At 35.1% G+C, this 21,305-nt stretch overlaps 1 protein-coding gene across 3 annotated transcripts in view; it reads right to left on the reverse strand.

The window, feature by feature from the left end:
• PLD5 (phospholipase D family member 5) overlaps positions 1 to 21,305 on the reverse strand; it is a 79,330-nt gene that overhangs the window by 4,477 nt on the left and 53,548 nt on the right. For all 3 annotated transcript variants that reach the window (XM_034428259.2, XM_034428260.3, XM_034428261.3), the window contains 4 exons: positions 20,846 to 21,014; positions 16,599 to 16,713; positions 5,342 to 5,469; positions 2,008 to 2,205 (listed from right to left, as the gene is read on the reverse strand). In XM_034428259.2, the coding sequence (XP_034284150.2) occupies positions 2,008 to 2,205; positions 5,342 to 5,469; positions 16,599 to 16,713; positions 20,846 to 21,014 (610 nt within the window). The remainder of the gene's footprint in view (positions 1 to 2,007; positions 2,206 to 5,341; positions 5,470 to 16,598; positions 16,714 to 20,845; positions 21,015 to 21,305) is intronic.

The following is a 21,305-nucleotide window of genomic DNA, read 5'->3' on the forward strand; positions in this document are numbered from 1 at the left end:
TCTGGGGTCAGCCAGAGGTGGTATTTACTGGTTCTCCGAACTACTCAAAATTTCCGCTACCTGTTCTCCAGAACCTGTTAGAACCTGCTGTATTTCACCCCTGCTTATATGCTACCATGAAAGTATTTCTGTTCTGAAAAGCAGGATATAATTGTTATCTCTGATTTCTCTAATAAGGGTGTTGGTTGAATTCATAATTATTCTGCATTAAATAAATAATGCAGGTTATTTAAATCATGTAGTTGCAAAATCCATCATTATCTGTAATGGAGTCTTGAATATAATTAAAAATATATGTTTGCAACTACAAAATTCATAATTTTCTCTGGATAAATTGGGGATACTCCAGAGTAAATGCTGGAGGGGCAGGAATGAAAAAACTGAAGATAATTCCATTTGCATGACCAGAAGGGTTCTTGTGTTACTGAATTCATTTCTAATTCAAATCAAAAGATTTTAGGGAGTTCACATTAGAGTAAAATAAAAATAAATAAAAACAGTTAAAAAAATAAAAAGACTTCAGCAATATCATTAGCCAAAAATATTTAATAGTATGGTATAAGGCAAAAATATAATTTTCTATTAATTATGCTTTAGATTTATTATGTTGCAGCTCCTGTCTTCTGGAACATTCTCCCCAGAGATTCACCTGGCTCCCACCTGTATGACATTTAGGAAATTACTAAAAAATCATTGTTCTTCCAGGTCTTGAAATAGGACAATAGGGAGCACCATAATTATACATATGAGTTTGCACACAGAGAAATACTTTAAAATCCATATTTCCCTTTTAAAGAAGGGAAGAAGTTTCAAATGAGCAATGACCTTAGGTGTCATTTTATGGCTTTTGTCCTTGAGCAATGTCTGTAACTGAACAAGTATTAAAAAGGAGTAGAAATATTACATATTGATGTTCATCAAGGCAGCTTTCAGGCACTCAATACATTCCCTGATAGGTGTCTGACCTGAGTTTCAAACTTGGAGGGATTCACCTGTGCCTTGGTTAAGCTGAAATAGAATCTTTCCTTTCAACTGCAGGCTATCTTCAACAAATTTATGGGAATTTTCTAATAATTCCCCTTGTTATTGAGATAACGGAATCATATAATAATGTCCAGCATTTTCCCTTATGATCACCTGCAGGGCCAATTTTAGGATTACAAGATAAAATACTATAGAGAAAATTACACTTTAGGCTGCAGCCAAGAAAGACTGTTTTGCAAAAAAAATGGGTTTAGCAGTTGTTTCTATTTTGGCTAAAATACAATTGATTAGTGACGTGAGTAGCCTGATCAATATAATAGTACCTTGGCTTCTAAATCTTATAATTTAAGTATCTAGTAAGAAAAGAAATATGTTAAGGCTGTAACTAAGGTAAGAAATATTTTAAAGGCAAAGAAAGAGGAAAGAGAAAAGAGAAAAGAGAAAGGGAAAGATGTAGTATTCAGTTATAATTACAAATAAAATTATCAGTAACAGAGCTGTGTTTGATCTGGTTAAAGTATTTTCTCCTAGAACAAAGGTACTATTTTCTGTCTCCTTTCATAGGCCCAAAATATTTCATAGGAGAGCCGCTGTGTTACCACCAAGACAGTTCCTAACATTGCTTTACTAATAAGCATATATTAGATATATCTGCACCTCCTTAGAATCACATCTTCTCCTTTAAGTTCATTTTTATTCCTTATTGCTGCCAGAATTTTTCTAGGTAAAAGGAAATCATTGAATAGTAGATTCCGAGGACATCCCATATCATGTAGCAACAAACTTCCTTCTCATACATAAAGATGCAAGTCTTCACTACAGAAATATGTTGTTTCCCACTAACATAATTTACACGCTAATGGCATCTATGAGGGCAATGTGTGGTTAAGAAGTTTGGTGTATAAATAAATAAATTTATAGCACTATTGGTTTTGCAAATATTGAGTATGTTAGGGATATAATTTTAGGGGGGGAGCAACTTAGCAGCTAAAATTATCTAAAAACAAGAACAAAAATACTCACTGAGACAAAGATTTCTGACTTGGTTTCATTCAACTTAAGAAGCAGTTTATTTTTAGTGCCATACACTGCATACAGTCTTTTAGACCAAGTGGGGGGAACTTTGCTCTTGGATTTCAAGGAACTGTACAAGGCAAATATCCTTTGTAAATCTAAAACCAGGCAACTGCAGTTGTATACGATGATGCCAAGCTCCTTCATCTGTGAAATCAAAGTATGTATTACAAGGCACATTGTCTATTATAAGACAGGTTGATGTGATTATTAGATGTTCTTTTGCTGCAAGGACTATTACTTATGTTGAAATATATACACATATGTTGAGCACCTCAGTCTAAACTGGAATCCTGTTGTTTTGTCTTCCTTTGCATTTACTTGTTGGTGCTGGAAATAATCAGTAATAAATAGCAAAAAGAATAAGACAGGTTTTCATATTATAACAAATAGCTTGTAAGCAGATAGTAAATTCCATCCTGAAAAGGACAGAGCTTCAGCACATGCCTATTTTATATTTTAATTTAAATTATTTTATAATAAAAATTGACACAGTGAATATACAATATAAGTTTTAAATGATTGTACAACAATTCCAATTCCTGGAAAACTATTCTCTTATAAATTTCTCCTTGGTTCACATTTGCAGGTCAACCTAGTACACTATGTTTCTAGCATCACCTTCATTCATTCTGTATTAAACATGATGCTCTGCACATACTGTATCTTCCACTAACTCTTATAAATCTCAAATAGCATGTCAAATCTGCAAGGAAGGCTGCTCTAGTGCCAAAGAAAAAGCAATGCATAATAAGGAACAGGCAGTCCTAAAACTTAGATTCTGATCCCTCCAGGTGGGACAAGATGATTGGGAAATATGAGTACAGCACATCATCTCAGGAGTGCTTTGAGGCTGTAAAGTTAGAAATTATGCACTCCTGAAGAAATTATTTGCTTTCAATATTAAACATATATGCAAAAATGACCATTCTTCTTCTTTGACAATCTTATCCCTTCAGAAGCTGAATATATTCATTAGGCTAATTTTAATTCAGATATGGAATCATTCATATGGAACCATATGAGCCACAGTGGCACAGTGGTTAGAGTGCAGTACTGCAGGCTACTTTTGCTGCCAGCTGCCTGCAATTTGGCAGTGCAAATCTCACCAGGCTCAAGGTTGACTCAGCCTTCCATCCTTTCCGAGGTGGGTAAAATGAGGACCCAAAATTGTTGGGGGCAATATGCTGACTCTGTAAACCGCTTAGAGAGGGCTGTAAAATACTGTAAAGCGGTATGTAAGTCTAAGCTCTATTGCTATTGCTATTTCTTATAGCTATTATTTTTTACAACTATGAAAAAAGTAGTTAAGTTTCATAACATTTGAAAGCACTTGTCACATCTTATGCAGGCTCTTTATATACATGAGTTTATCCCTGTTTTGAAACAACAGCACTAATCTGTTCTTTTAGAATCAAAATTATTTTTACTGGTCACCTAGAGCAGGGCTTGGAAATTAAGGCTGCCAATACTGACACCCCACCCCTGCTATGCCAAGACCCTGCCAATGTTGCCAACACTCCATCCACCCAATGCCGATAACGCCCTGCCCTCCACCACCAATGCCTGCCACTGCAGGCTGGACTGGGACAGCCTGCAGAGAGATGTGGCCTGCGGGCCATAAAATGTCTGACTTACAGGAAACAATGTGAATTGCCCTTTGTTTCTTTTGGTAACAGGGCTACAAAAACAAATGGGTAGCAAACAATGCAAACAAACATTTTTTAAAAAAACAGTCTTGCTAAAGACTGAAGCCAGAAGCCAGCAACAAAATCAAGACTCAATAATGCCCATAAAAATACATTGGATTAAACATACATAGGGTTCCCTTTTTTACATTTTTAAAAGCCCAAACTCACTTTTGCATTTAACTATTTATACATTCAGAAACAAAACCATGGCTAAACACATGTGAAGTAGCTATCAGGATATCAGAGTTTAATTAGTGATTTCCTGACTAGTTTAGTAATTAATCTGAATGGCAGATCAAGATTATAGAGAATATAAACAGGCATTTGTTATTAGTAAACTAGAGATTTTGAGGCAAGATCAAATCCAAGTCTCCTCTTCTGAAAGCTCAAAATCTGATCTAATTTGATCTATTTGTAAACTAAATTTACAATTTGTTCAATGTTTGGGAACCATCTGTTGTAGCCTCATTCCCTGAGATACGTTGAGATACAATCGCTAACCATGTTTGTCTTTGTCTCTGTGGCAGCCTGACAGATGTAGTGATTTCATCTGAAGGTAATTTGATCAAATAACTCAGCAGATATGTGAAACTGCACGGCATGATGAGACATATTTATATATCCATCTAGAAAGGCCATACATTTTGTTCACTCGTCTGGTCCTTCAGTCAGTGTTGTTCTGCATTGCAACCATTTGGATTACCATCACCTTAATAGTTAGAACTTGTTGCGTCTGATGCTTTACTGGAGGCAAGGAATAGATCATCTTGCTTTTCACAGAGATGTGCTGAATAGAAGCTTGCACAAGCTTAATACATTCCCTATGTCATCTAGATGATGTGGGAAAACATGATACTTTTGCCTGACGACTTGTGATGCAAAAAAGAAAAGCAATAGTGGAATAAGATCAGGATTCTGTTGCACTCAATTTCTGTCTCTCTTTATCTCCGGTGTCATTTGGGCCTGCAACTGAGTTGCTTCAAACAATCAATTATTTAGGAAATTGATGTTGGGGGAAAATGTCATCCAATCTGTTGCATTTCATAGTAGTAAAGAAGCTAGTATCTGCCAAATGGCATGTAGACCCACAGTGACAAAAGCATTAGATCTAGAAAATGACATCATTGATTGTTGACCATAAGCCTATAAACCTGCTGCATTGCCCTCAGACGTAATTATTCTGCATACAGACTATTAACTGCAAAAGGGTTCTTTAAATAAATTTCCTACTATCTATGAAGAAGAAAAAGAAGGACTATTGGAGGAAAAACAGTTTGTATCCAAGTTATATGCCTTATACATCGGAGAATAATGTACACACTGGTACATGGGCAATTGAAACTGAGCCTACAAAGCTAATAAAACTAATAATAGTAGTAAAGGTTGCCATATAGCCTATTGTATCATATTACTTTCTATAATTTTAGAAGATTCAGTTAAGAACAGTACAATTTCTGGAGTTATATCATGAAATGAAATAATTAACCATAATATAAATGATCCACATATACAAAAGCCAATGGCTATTTCTTCCATAACAAGTTAATTATGATTTTTAAAAGAATTTGTTTTGCAGTTTAAAGAACTAATACCTGCCCCAGTGAACTCCAATCTAAATTGGCACTTCCAATGTACACATGTTGCTTATCCACAATCCAGAATGATGACTGCAAATGACCATCATTATAAGCAGTTAAATTTACATATATCACTTCTGCACCTAAACAAAATAAAAAATGTAACAATTAGAACATGTAATTAAATCCTCTCTTAATGATAATGATTACATAAAGTCACATAGAGCTCAGTGAGACATAGTTCAAAATATCTGAGGCTGAATTTGTTTTAAAAATAGACTGGCAGAAGTTACAGAATTGTAATTACCCATCTGCAGACATTCACAGATTAAAATGTGTCTACAAAATGTTTCTCAATTCATTGTATTCATTTTGATTATGAAGATGGCCTTGAGTTTGTAATTAAGTATTGACTGACACATGGAAGAAAATTATGCTAGGGTAAACAGAGCACTTTGAATTCTTGTAAGTGAAGTTTTTCTCATACAATAGTCTTGCCACATTTTTTGAATTTTACAAAAGATAGCATCCTTCAACTTCTAACCCCTTTTCCCTCTGTTTTCTTCTTACCACAAAAAAAGTTGCCCAGGAAGTAAAAGATGGAATAACTGTCCAATATCTTGATTTACAAAGCTAGGACCCCACTGATCCAAAAGTATACTATATCGTATCGTTACTATACTACAATGTACTACTCCACGCTAAGTACTGCCTTGGAAGACCCTGACAAAAAGTGGCTAAATGGAAAAAAATTATAATACATTCCAAACAAAGAAAGAATGAAAAAAACAAAACAAAAAACAGCTATATCAAATGTTTTACGATGTAGCACAACATAAGTTATTTTTTTTTAGAAGCCTGACATAGTGCAAATGATTTGCCTGTATTTTTTGGAGTATAAGACGAACCGGACTATAAGACGCACATACCTTTTTTGGTGAGGAAAACAAGAAAAAAAAATCTGCCTCTGCCTCCCAGCAATTTTACCTCATTGCAGAAAACAGCAACAGCTTGCTTTACTTTCATTTTCATTTTCAGCATAGCTTGATTAGCACAAGAAAAAAAAATCTGCTCCCAGCAATTTACCTCCTTGCAAGCAAGCAGCAGAGGCCCGCGCAACAATAGGCAATGGCAATCCCTGCAGCCTGAAACAGCTGAGAGTGGGTGACAATCAATTTGTGCTAATTAGACTGTGCTGAACCTGAAATAGGCTGTTTCTTCTTGCTGCTTGCTGCAAGGAGGTAAATTGCTGGGAGGCAGAGGCCAAAGGGTGGGGGCCAGTGGGTGGGAGGGGCTACATTCGGTGTATGAGACCAGGGGTGGGTTCTAATTTTTTTTACTACTGGTTCTGTGGGCGTGGCTTATTTTGTGGGTGTGGCTTGGAGGTCATGTGACTAGGTGGGCGTGGCTAGCTGGTCAGAGTCATTTCTGGAAGGTCCTCGCACCTACGACCAGTCCTCGCACTTACGACCCGACTTATTTGTTTGCTTTTAACACTGATCAGCTGTAGGATGGCCCTTTGAAGCCCCGCGGCAAGAGTTTAAACAGTTTTTTTCCCTCTAGTCATCAGCTGGGACTCAGGAGGCAGCAATAGATTGGGGGTGGGACCAAATAAAAGGTAAGAATAACGTGGGGGGTGGGGGGGGAGGGTGGGGGGGAGAACCGGTTCGGTGACGTCATATCGTCACCACTACCGGCTCAGCCGAACCGGACCGAACCGGACCGGCGGGAGTAACCCACCACTGTATTAGACGCATCCAAATTTTCACCCCCTTTTGGGGGGGGGAGGTGCATCTTATACTCCAAAAAATACAGTATGTTCTTTCTGAAATGAATGAAAATAGTTTTTCTTGTTCTTGGTCATACATTAAAAGAAACACATTTCTAGCTTTTCAATGAGATTTTTTAACTTTAAAAAAGCATTCCTTCATTTTTAAAATGCCACAATGCAGATAAAAATAAGCAACTGCAGAAAACACTGTCAGTGCCAACTTTACTGGAACTTTTAATATATATGAATAGAAGAAAGTATTATTTAAAATATGGAATAATGGAATGTTATCTACCAGAGGAACACAATTGTTCCTGAAACTCCTCTAAAGGACGGAGGCATGTCTACTAAATCAAGATGGAGCAATTGCGGCTTGATGGCCATAAGCAACCCAGCTGGAATCAAGTGCAGCATTTATGTCACTCCTATTTTTGTCATGCACCCATAACAAATGTTCAGGGTGTCACCTCTTTTTTGCCTTAACCAATTGCTTTCTCTAGGCTGAGACACTCAAGAGTGCTACTAGATGATGAAAAATGAACTTGTTTAAACACTGCTAACAGCCTTTATTAACAATGATAGTATTACAATTGGAGCAGCAAAATATAGTTATTTTTCTGCTTTTATTGCACCAGTGGATTGCTGTCTGGTGGCTTCATTTGGGGTAACCCAGTCCCAGAGAGAGAAAGAATTAAAAGCTCCAGAGAGATGAACTGGGCTGAGCACTGAGGCTTTAGCTGATTCAGACAGATCTTCCACATGAAAGGAAGCCAGCTGAGCAGCTATAAGATGTTAAGGGAAACTGACTGGTTATTTTGGCCAGCAACGAGTGGAGTTGACAGAAGAGTTGTAACTGTGCTATTATTCCGGCTTGCAGATATGTAGCTTCCAAAAGAAAATGCTAAGAAGTTCAGTTGTAAAGAAGCCCAACCAAACCAGTCCAGCTATCTGATGATTAGTGGTAATGCCGTGTGGTGCAGTGGTGGGTTGCAGAAGCAAAGCGTGCAAGTGAAGCAAGTGCACGTATGCAATCCTGTTGCAAACCGGTAGTAAAGGTAAGTAGAACCCACCCCGGTGTGGTGGCAAGGAGACAAGATATCTTTGACCCAATGGTGACATTAATCTGAAAAGGTTTGTGTGCAGGTGGAGGAGAAACCTAAATTCCCACACCATCCAGTCCTCTTGTTCAATTTAGTGATGAGAAACAGAGGCCATGTTTCTAGAGAAAAACACTAGTGATTGCACTGCAGTGGCAAACATTCCTATATGATTTTTTCTTAGAACTTGGGATAGGAAAAGCTTAAATGGAGGCAAGAAATAGGGGGGAGGGAAAATCAGAAAACCATATCCTGTCATCTTTTTTTCCTAAGAAATAGCTGTTTATTTCTTGTGAAAGTATTCAAAAGTAAAGCAACTGGCTGAGCAGATAACAAGATACTACTTTAGTAAAACTGCCAGAATGTTAAATTTATATTTTACCAATAAAGAAATAGTAGTATAGCTCTATTTCAAGCTATTTAGCTCTCATCAGCTAGCCATGCACTTTCTGGGATTCAAACTCAGGCTACTTGCATTTTAGGTAGATGTATTAACCGCTAAGCCATGGGCTCTCCTTGCTTTGACAGCTATACCAGGGGGGAGATTAAGTGTTTTCCGGTGAAACCGGCCTATTAGGGCAACCTGGTCTACCCAAATATGGGACAGAGCATACTGCTTCTGCTTTCGCCTTTCAGCCCCAATCCAGGAGCCTTCGCAGGTAGTCGCTTTCGCAATAAACTATTTTTTGTGTTGAATTTATATTTTACCGACAAAGAAATAAAGGGAGACTAGTATGGATCTATTTCAAGCTATTTAGCTCTCATCAGCTAGCCATACCAGAAGTACAGGAAAAAGGCTAGAAAGATGCAGCTGAGGGGTCAGAGCTTCAACACAGTGCTGAAATATCTATGGACCTGAAGAAGCTTCTTGGATGAGAAGTGAAACATCTTCAAAGAAAAAATAGAAAGTCCAGTTGCCTCTTGAAAAAGCACCTTGGGACAGTACTGAAATATATTTGTCTATGTATTTATTTATTTAAACAATTTATACAGTACTTCATCTGATAGCAGTGACTCTAATAAAAGCACCCGCAGCAGAAATAATTCAGTATGTTACCTCAGGTTTATATCATCCAAAAAAGTATTCCAAAACAGCCCGACAATGATTTCCCCTTCAGATATCCAAAGTATCTTTTTTTTTTTTCATTTCTTTGTTGATCTCTACATTCCATGTTGGAATCTTCTACGCCAGGATTGTCCCCAAACAGACCCCCAAAATATTGACCCTACCTTCCCAGCCAATAATAACCTTTCTTAGTAAGATAAAGAATTCCTATGGTTACTATCCATGCCACCTGCAGCATTTCCTGTTCAAAGTAAAGATAGATTTATCTCATCCATGCGTATGCCAATCTGCTAGCTAGGATCTCTAAAGACCATCAACAAGCAAGCCAAAAAACAATTGCCTATTTCCAGTGGTGGGATTCAAGTAAATTTAACAATTTAACAATTTCTCTGCCCTAATGATTTCTTCCAACAACCAGTTTGCCAAACTGCTCAGAAAGTTAACAACTGGTTCTCCCAAAGTGGTGTGAACTGGCTGAATCCCACCACTGCCTATTTCCTGCCAACTACAAGATACATGGTACCAACGCATACTTGGGATTGTTTTAACTCTAGGGATTAAGATATGTTGATGCTGTTGAGGTATATTGTAAATGGTTTCCAGAAAACTGACTCAAAGTATGATGATGAAACTGTTTTGTGTGTGCAACTAATTGATAATTGTAACTTTTGATATGCTGATAGACCTTCCAGTGCTCATTTTGAAATATTAAAGAGAATTAAGGTTTATGAAGGTTTAGTGAATTATTTCCTTATTTTGGCCCCACTGGGGGCCAAAATAAAATGGGGCTGGGGACCATAGACAGCTCACACCTGACCTTAGTTGTAATAAAAAGAAAAATTAAATCAGAATGAAAACTTTGTGAGATGTAGAAGTATTACTTTCTTTTTAATGTATTATTTATCCCACTAGAGACAAATAATTCAATACAGTAAAGTTTGTATATTTGTATAATTTGATCCCAAATTATATTTAATTGGTAGTTGTGTATCACTAATTTCACAGAAACTTTCCGAAAAAAGAAAGTGAGATATTTTAACTAGAAATTACAGTTCTCAGAGAAAAAGAATTCATTGTTTTTTAGGAGACAAATTATTTTAAAAAGATATTAACTGCAACGAGAAGAATCTTTTTATTTGGCTGTGTTCCAATGGCTCAAGGATCGTATCTCCAGACATTTCAAGCTTCCCTTTTAGCATTTTTGTCAAAGGCCTGGAGATGTTCCAAAGATTCCATTAATGCAAAATCTTTGCACTCAAATAGGGCAAGCATAAAAATAGAATGCTCATATTAACAACATAAAGCTATTTTATTACTCATCCAATTTTTAAACTGAAAATTATTTTTATGTTATCCAAGACTATGGTATTTAAAATAGTTTAATTTCTAGTAATACATTCTATTTAAAGAAAACCCACTGCTCTGTCTCTCCTCACTGCTTTCTCATTAGTAATAGCTGTGAATAATTCTTTTTCCCTCTAACTATTTTTTCTTTTCTATACACCCCCAAAACACTACATTTTCAAAACAGAACCAAACCTTGGAGGTCTTTTAGTCTAACCCCCTGCTCAGGTAGGAAATTCTAAACCATTTCATATTTAGCTTCAGTATTTTTATTGTTTAACACAATCACTGTTCTTTTTCATTATATTTCTACTGAAATATAATGCATATGTTTCAGGAAGTCACTGTTTATAATAACATATATATTATTACGAAGTACATATTCAGTATTTTTTCTTTTTCTCGTTGATTCTGGTTGTACTCTAATGGTCAAGTAAAGTAGGTGTAATTACTTAACCCAACAAACAAATACAATGTCAGCCTCCGCTTCTATATTGCTTGCTTGCTACGGCTGCCATTGTAACGGGGGGAGGGGGGAACTGTCTTGGTAGTTGGGAGGGGGGGAAGCGAGCTGGTGGAGATGTCTCATAACAGGGAGTGAATTGGAGAAAGTTTCCCTCAGCGTTTTCTCTGCAGCTGGGAGGCGTGCTGATAACCAGTCAAGGTCAACCGTCCTGGCATACCAGAAGGATGGAGCCATCTGAAGCTGCACCCCACATGACACCTTGGGGGGGATGTGGATTGGTCAATCCTGACTGGTCCCTTGGGGGGAGGGATTTGGGGCTGCTTTCTGTATGTGTTTTTCGCGGTAGTGCCTCAGACATTGCTTTTCTTTGATTGCATTCAGTTCATACTCAGTAAAAGTACCTTTCTCTATAAAATGGAGTCGGGGTTTTTCTTTCTTGAGTACTGAAAGGAGGCATACCGGACATACAACTTCAGAGTTTTCTCTTTTGTACTACCGGTATTTCATAAATTCTTATATGTGAGTGAGTGAGTGAGTGTGCGTGTGTGTGTGTGTGTTTGTGTATGTAAACATATGGTTGTTGATGTTTTTCTCAGTATTTATATCACTTAGTTGCAAAGTCCACTTGTTTTGCAGTGCACTCACCTTAACTAGTCCTCATCCAATTTAACACTAAGATGAAGATATTATAATTCTACAAAGTCAATATGGAAGCTGTATACATGCCATTTGTCCTCTTCCAAATATCAGTATACAGTAGTATTAATACCTATAGAAAAGAGGCTTTCACTTGATAAATTGAACATGCTAAAGCTCCAATATAATCTGGGGTTTTATTAGCACAGGAATCCTGTTTTCATGAAGCTCTCCCAGGGTAAAATTCTGCACTGGAAGTTTTATTATATACAGATCTTCTATATAACACACCACTCTAGATCCTGGGTGGCCTCATTTAATAATTTCATGTACTGTATCTGTTCATGTGACAGGGCAGAACCTCATTGTGTAAACACAATGAACTAAGAGACTTCCTCTATCAACTTCTAGAACTGACAGACATACTGAAAGCTTCAGAAATATAAACAGATTTATACCTCTGTAGTCCCAGCAAAGAAAGGCTTATTTGGGACTCATTTCGGATGGGTATACAACAGGGGTAAAATCTACTTACCTTCCCTACCGGTTCGGAAGTGCGCACGCCACGCATGCTCCACCTGTGCACGCAAGCGGAGCACGCGTGTGCGCCATCTTCACATCCAATTTTGGACCCTCTGCGCATGTGCAAAGCCTGCTGCGCATGAGCAGGGGTCAAAAACAGATTACTTCCTGGTTAAAACCATTAAGTAATGACATCTGGACGGGTGGGTGGAGCCTTGTGATACCGCTGCTACCGGTTCACCAAACCATGTGCTGCCGCCACTACCAGTTCGCCTGAGCAAACTGGTAGCATTTCATCCCTGGTATACAACAAGTCATAAATGATCAGGTTCCATGGTTAAAGAAAGTGTTCCAATGGTTTGGATTTATTTAATAGCTGCATAGTGAAATCCAATTTTTTAAAAATAGATTCTGTATGTCTCCTCAACTATTCATACAGGTCAATTTACATAGTTCATATATTTGAGTATCAGCAACTTAATATTTTCTAATATTGACCTACTTTCCAGCACCACAGTATATCTCTGCAATCATAGGAAAATTAATGCTTTCTATATTTTTTCTTGTGTGCCATGTTTCCTTTATCTACCTCATTATACTAAGTCACATAATCAATAAGCATTTTGCAAGTATTTATGCTCAAAGACGAATATGGCACATCCTACTGAGAATTAAAGCTCTATGATATATCTTTATCTCTCACACACATATAATATACTTCCCAGTTTAGACTTAACTGGTAGATTTTTATTTTTTGTTTTCCCTTCATCCTTTATGGTGTTCAGCCACCTCTGATATATATATATATATATATATATATGTATGTATGTATGTATGTATGTATGTATGTATGTATGTATGTATATATGTATGTATATATGTATACACACATCATTCTATTCCCTTTAACAGTTAGCAGAATTTTCACAGTACAGAAATGGAGCAAGAACTAGGAAACCACAAAAATTAAGGCATGACATAAGACATGTACAAGAAGTATTAAAATATCTAGTTTACACTATAATTCACTACACCTTAATACAGATACCTTACAACAGACAGTTTAACTATCCACTGTTTTCTACCAGCATCTGCATGTCTTAAAATCTTATCTATTCATCTTCTAATCTTGAATAAACACTGTCTTAAGGTACATAAATTCATCTACTTGCTTTAACTCTTCACATTTATACATAACATATACAGTGAGTCACTCCATTTTCCTGTCAGATACAATTGATTATCTGAAGCATTACCTCTGGGCCATACTCTCCATTGTCTCATATAATCTATCTTGAATTTGCTGCGATTTGTTTGGGCATCCTCTGCATACAAAAGTACTCTACACAGACATTGACATTCCCAACTAACATATCTCTAATGTCACCACAAGTGTTCCATTATGTATTTCTCCATAAATGCCTAAATCATATATAGGTATTATCACACATATTACTTCCTGTTCAATGCTGAGCCTGTTCTGAACCATTCCATTTACTCTGGGGCAAGTTTACTTCCATCATTTATTGCTTTTATTCACTTTTATCATTAGTTTTCTCTAACACAGTGTTTCTTCTCACATTACTGTGTTTCTGAATAACCTCCTAAAGAGTGGAAGTCTGGTCTGCAAATCCCTTGCCCAATAGATATCATAGCTTCCCAATGTTATGAGACATTTAAGAGAGGATCCTATAAATATTTTAGGTTAATTGTATGGTGCTGTGTGATACATTTGAATAGGTTTGCTTTATAATTTGGAATTTCTCTTTCATCCTTCCTCATTTTATATACAACTGAACAACAAGATAGAGATAGCTTGAAACAGAATCTGCAGGGCATACATTCCATATGTCTTACATTTGTGTTTAAGAACTCACCATGCAGATCTGCAATTTTGAAATACTCTTACTGGCACTTGGTAAAAGGATAGAAAAACTTTTGTACAGTAGCAGTATGAAATAAAATGAAAAGCCCACTACTCTAATGCAGACTCAGGTAGATTTCAGGATGCTTGTTCATTTGAATAGGACTCCCCCCCCCTTCATTTATGCAGACTGGCAGATTAATGGCACCAGATCAGTTAACAAGTCTATGAAAGACCTGGGAGTAAAATTAAAATTTATATCCAAGTACAAATACAATTCACTGGATCTCATTGAATCCATAAGCGTCAACATTCAAATATAGAAGCTCCATGGGAACTTAAGGGAGATTTTCCAATTTTTGTTTTCCAAATTTCTTTTTCTTTTATTTATGCATGTCTAAATTTCCATGTTATTTTCTCATTCTAGGATAACTTACCACCATTCTGTTGGCCATCTCATCACAGCATCTGGTTTCACACCTCCCTGCAAAGTGAATGAGAAAATGAGCCTGATTTTGATGTGAATTACAAAGAAGTTCTAGAATGGGAGTTATTTTTCTTTTTAACTTTTACCTCCCACCTCCCAAATAGATGCAGTGCATCTAACCTTAGGCTTCAGAATATATGCTAACAATAAAAGCTCTAAACTTGTTTTTCTCCCTGAAATACTTGGTTAATGAAAGTTTGTATAAAAATTAGCTTACATTCCCATAGAGCATCTTGAATAATTGAATGTTGACACAATAATGGTTTAAAATATTGGTGAGTTGAATGTTGATGAATGTGTTATCTTCACTAGAAGATAGAGCAACACAGTAGACCCTTTTAGTGCCTGACATGGACACAGTAAATGATGAGAGTAAATTATGAGTTACATAAAGGCATTAAAAAAACCTATTAAAATAGTAACAAGGTAAAGATATATAGAGATAACTGCAGTATGTTTGCGTTTCTGTAAATGCAGTATGAAGAATAGAGATAGGTTATTAGAAGGAGAATTCTGCACCTGATTTAAAATTACAGAAATTTTAAACTGCTTATACATTATTTTTCCTATTAATAAACATTACCATTCTTAAAGGTTCTCCATAAAACAGAACAGATTACAATTTAGGCAAATTCCATCAATGTCCCCCTTGCTAGCCTTGCATTTTAAAGAAATTATATTAGTTACAATAGCAATTGTAACATAGTAATTGTAAAATAAATACATGGGACAAAAGAAAAATTAGGGTTTCAATTTTTGAATTTTTTAACTATTTATTTAGTAATATAGTTATATTATTTAATTATAGTATATGAAATGTATTCTTTATCACACCAGCAATACAAGACCATTTATTTTTAATTGATTGACACTTCAAGCAGACAGGTTGTATCCTGAGGATGTAAGAAGCACTAGATTTGGCTAACTTCTTAATACTTTTTCATATGCCACAGTTATACAAATAAAAACATTTTTTCTTTAAAGAAAATAAATGTATAGCTTTGATTTATTTGGCTCAAAATGTTTTTATTTCAGACAAAAACTGGTTTGTTAAATACTACAATCTTCTAGATCTTCAGTACTGTATAAACACTTTACCAATACAGTAATTAAATTGTATTGTAAATGGTGAGTATCCAATTTTGGAACTGATGGATCAAATCCATCAATTACAACATGAAAATTTATTATTTGACAGAACTGAAACAAATAAATACTGTAGTGCATAGAACAAATATTTCAATAAAATTGAAGACTTCATCATCTTATGTATGAAATTGGCAAAAAAAATTCTGAAATCTATATAATCTATATAAATCTATATAAAAATTATATTTGGATTCTGTAGTAAACAGTTACATTTTATTTATATATGTTGTAGGACTTATATATTATTAATTGCTGTATCACAGAGATACATCATATAATAGATGTTTATTTTCCAATATGCAGAGAGCTTAATTTCAATTATTTGTTTAAAGCTTATTAATACAAAATTGTATTATGAATGTCTCCTCCCAGAGTGTGCCATATTAAAATATATGGTTTATAAAGTATATTTCCACTTGACTTGATTGTGCTCTATTTTAAAATCACCACAATTCAAAATTAAGTAACACAGAGAGACATATTTCACTCTACCACCATAAAAGTATATAGCTGTCCTATATGCCTGATGCCCAATGAAGGGAACTTTTGATATTGCAGAAAAAAAATGAGTTCTTTTGTAAGTTTGTTCTTTGTTTTCTATCAGCATCATTGTGAAGATTTATATATCTAACAGTGTTTTCTGTTTTAATATGGATTGGCATAATTTGATCAAAGTGAAACCATTTACGCAATACAAAATACTTAATCATGTTCAACTTTTCCACAGAACTAAATGAAAATCAAAAATGCTTGACTTTACAAGGCATAATCCAGCAATGGTTTTGTATACCATGTCAACAACCCACATGTGTGACATAAGCAATAGAGCTTTATCACTATAATAAGACAAAACAAAGTTCATGCCCTTACCCTTTTTTTCCAAGTCATTTAATAATTTGGACTTCTTGTGAAGAATATCACTCACTAATTTGATTTCAATATTTTGGGACAATAATTCTTCCAATTTTTCAAAAATTTGCTGCCCCTATGAGGAAAAGATTTATTTATTTACTTACGTAAAACATTGATATGGTGACCCATTTTAAACCAAACTTTGGGCAGTTCGCAACCCAAAAATAAAAACAATGTATAAACATGGAATTAAAACAAAAAAGGCTAGGTGCTGCAACCTTCCTATGCATGCCATAACAAGTTCATTCCATGCCAATCTCAGCAGTTGGTGGAAAACCTAGGTCTTAAGTGCTTTTCAGAAGGTTAAGGAGGTGTAGAACTTCTAGACCTCAGGTGGAAGAGTCTCCATAGGACAGAGGCTGCCATAGAAAAGGCACACATCCTAAGTCCCATAAGATGGCAGCATTTAAAGGAAGGGACTAGTGGGATGAGCAGGAATTACATTATATATGAAATCAATGAGTTTATGGAACCTGGGAAGCTTAAAAGGAATTCAAGAGAACAATTGACTGCAGAAGAATTTATTTTTGGATGGTTTTCATATACACACAAAGAGATTTAATATAGATAAAAAGGTAATTGGGAATTAAAAAAAGATAAAATGGACTCTGAAATTGAACTCTATACAATGATGAATATGGGATGTCCAAACTTTTGCTCAGATTTGAAATGGAGGAAGAGCAAGTTAAACAGTGCATGATGCTATACTTCTGTGTCAGAAGCACAAAAGGGCCAATGACATCACCACTGCCTGGGGGATGCCCAGATGGTGCTCCTTTCATGTTCCCATTAGGTTGCTCACTGAAGTCCTACCCATCTATCTATTCACAGTCATCTGCTTTAAAATTGTTGAGTTGGCAGGAGCTGGAGTGAGTGATGGGAGCTCACCCTGCCACACGGCAGCAACCAGGTCTCCAACACAAGTCTGCTGATCGCCAGATCAGCATCCTAACCATGTGAGCCACTGTGTTCCCCAGTGTATGATAAACTGGGCTAAGAATTTTGGTTATAATATACAGAGATGAATCAATTGGGAGAAAAAGTAGTTAAAAGGACTGAAATTCATATTGTGTTAAAATTTAAGAAGGAATTTTTACTAAATGATATACCATTGGCGTATGACACCAGAGAAATAAGTTAAGATGTATAAAGATACTTCTAATCTCTGTTGGCAATGTGGAAAATATGAAGAATCATTTTAACATGAATGGTAGATTTGTGAAAAACAAAAAATATTTGATACAAATAAATATAACGATGCAATGAATTTTAAAGACTCACTTTCAAAGGAAATCAGAATAATTTATACTTGGATTTATGGATAACCAATTAGAAAAGATTTATGGAAGATTAGTTTTGTATATGGTAATTGCAATAAGACCACTGTATGCAGAAAACTGGAAAAATATTGAAATGCCCACAATAGAAGAATGGATTGTAAAGATGATGGAACATGTGTAAATGGCAAAATTGACCTACAGTAATTAGGGATATGACAATTATATCTTTATTAAAAGGACTGGAAACCTTTTATGGATTTTTTCTGAAAATGAAAAAAAATGAAGTGGTTGTGTATGGATTTGCTGATTAAAAATGGTTGATTACAGGAAGAGGAGAATTATGTTATTTTAATGAGGAAGGAAAAAGGGATAAATTTGTTTCAACAGCTGTAAGAAAGTTTATATATATATTCTTTTTTCTTCTATCTGTATTTCCTTTCACACTTTTCTTACTTTTTCATCTCACCTCATTTTTCCTGTTCTTTAACCTTTATACTATTTCATTAATCTATGAAACAATTTTTAATAAACATTACTTTTTTTAAAAAAAATCAATGCCTTGTGTCTGTGTGTATGTATGGAGATGTATAATATACTGTGTTATATTATATGATAGTGTTTCTGTAAGACTTTAAACCTATTGTCTGGAAAAAGGATTTGAAGCTTACAAAGTCATGTAGATAGTATCAAGCAGAATGATATCTCACATTCCCCTTAAATAAGAACACTGTGCGTGATGTCTCATTTTAAGCCAAAAAGTTAAAATAGTTGGAAGCCTTTACACTATCACGAAAATCAGTGAGCAATTTTGAAAAGCAATTAGATGCTAAATTTTGACAGCATCTTTGGCATCGAGATTGCAAACTACATTACTTCTAAAATTCATGTTATGTACTCTGACTTTTTAAAAGAATTGCAAGGTAGGATAATATTGCAAGCTTCTAATTACATTAAGTTGCTAATCAGCATTTTAGAAAATGCATTGACAGAAATTTGAATTTGGTGGCGGTTCCTCTACTGAATGCAAAAAAAGTTTTGACACAATACAGTTTACATTTTTTGAGCATTCCTGTAAGTTGTTAAGGTCTTAGTGAGGAGAAGCAGGCTTTTTCCCTAACAAAAGATAGTGGCTTGTGTTTGGAAGTCATCTGACTCTAAAGAATCACTGCCTGTAATTCTAGACCCAGCCATGCATGACACAACACAAAGTGGAATGAGCTTGTACATGTAGTCCTTGACTTATGACCACAATTGATCCTCAAATTTCCATTGCTAAGCAAGACAGTTGTTAAGTGAGTTGCTGATATAAACAGATGACTGAAAATTTCCATGAATTATTGGAAAGATAATTGCTATTAAGTAATTACAGCTTTATACACAGATACAAAGAGAGATCCCTTAGTATGGAGATGGACAGGTACTGAGAATTGTTTTCTATTTAAATTGCAATTTCTCTAAAAAGAAAGCTTAACTTTCTAGATATCCATCTTTCACCATGAAGTATAATTCAATAACTTTTTAACAGAATCTAAATGATCTTTCTCAAAATCCATTATGTGCACAGCTGTAATGTTATCACTTGATCTCGCCAATATTTCGGCAGGGGCTTGATTGTTCTTTTACCAAAAATTCAGTTATTGCAACAGCAAAGGCTGCAAAAACTGAATTTTTTCAAGGCCTGTTTGGCTGATTTTGTGATAATTCAGTCTCTGTTTATAAGAAAAATTGACAAATTGGAATTATATCAATTTAAAAATTCCAGGTAAATCCTTCTTAAGAGTGTTAGAGCAAAAAGTAATATTAATGTTTGGGATCATCTTAATTGTTCCTTATAAATGTATTGATATGCTAAATATGCTAAATGTGAGAGTGTGGAATAAACAAACATTCAATTAAAACAGCTTTTGATTTCACAGTTGAGATCTGAGTTGTTAGCAACTCCTAAATCTCTAAATCACTTGTTGTATTGAAAAGTATTTTAGAAGAGTCTAACCTTTCAAATTCCTGAGTCCATTTGGATTGAGGTAGGCTGTAAATATAGTATTTTAAAACAAACAATCCTATTGAATTTCTGATAGATAACTGAACAATATTAGATAGATATTTGTAATTTATAGGAATTTTGAATTATGGAGCAGGAATATCCTAGTTTAATCAATTTGTGATCTTGTATTTAAAGAATATTAATTATATTGCTTATAGCCTTGAGACTAATTCATCAAAATATTTTTTTTCATGGATTCATCAATGCTTTTATAAAAATAACATAGACAATAAAATTTTCTTCTCATACTATGAGACTTCACAAACAGCACAAAAATTATATTTGCCATATATTAGAAATACTTTTTATTCTAACCATAGTAAAAAAAAATTAGGATTGTTTAAAATCGCTGTGATAAACTAACATATTACTAAAGAACAAACAGAAATGAATTTGACTAACAAAACAGGCACTGTTTATCCTTTATTGCAACCTTCCCATCCTCATTAAATAATAATTCCCAGAATCTCAGCTGGCATCATTGCAATCTGACAACTAGGAGAGTGCCAGGACCATTTAGTAGAATATGTAAACTAATTTAGTAATTTTGAAAGAGGTTTCTTTAAAAATAATTTTATTTTCTGTCTAAATACATATGCAAAATATCATTATAATAAAACATGAAAGAAGTCCATGATCAAGTTAGGAGACTCTTTATAATCTGGTATAACCATTTTCAGTATTAAACTTATATGATCTGAAATATTATTACTCATTCTGAAAGGCTATTCTACAGGCAACTGCTTCAATCTCACAATGAGAATAACTGGAAATTATTTTCTTATTTAAATAAAACCTGAAGGATTCAGACTCAGGCAAGATTGAACTGTAAAACTGTAAACCAAGCAGACAATAAGACTTGAAAAATTTAAAGAATGTACCTGCCATGGAGTTGAATGACTGTGACTGAGGTTCCATTGGGAAGACACTATGTCAACCGATGCTTTAGCCATATTAAGTAAATTCATCCACCCCTGGAAAAGAGACAAATGGGATGGTGCACTGTCTGAATAGTTTATGCCTTCAGGAATATTTTCCACAAGAACAACTCTGAGAAGATACAAAGAAAAAACAATATAGGTTTTCAAATGTTCCCATTTTAGAAATGCATCAGCTCTCTGGGGCCTTCTTTATGGTAGGTGGGGTGGTGATGAAATCTTCAATCTCTGCCCGTCAAGCACGGGGGAAATCAGGAGATCCAGGCAGTTCAAATCAGTATAAAGATTTATTGCAAGCTTAAACTCTTACAAGAATCTGATCAACTGGCGGTCAAGAGAAATGAGCGAGAGATAAGAGAGGCATTCATAGTAGGCTGGACTTAGATCTCTTGTGGGTGTTCAG

This window comes from Pantherophis guttatus, chromosome 1 (assembly GCF_059756535.1).
Source record: "Pantherophis guttatus breed Tessera chromosome 1, ASM5975653v1, whole genome shotgun sequence".
Classification (NCBI taxonomy): Eukaryota; Metazoa; Chordata; class Lepidosauria; order Squamata; family Colubridae; genus Pantherophis; species Pantherophis guttatus.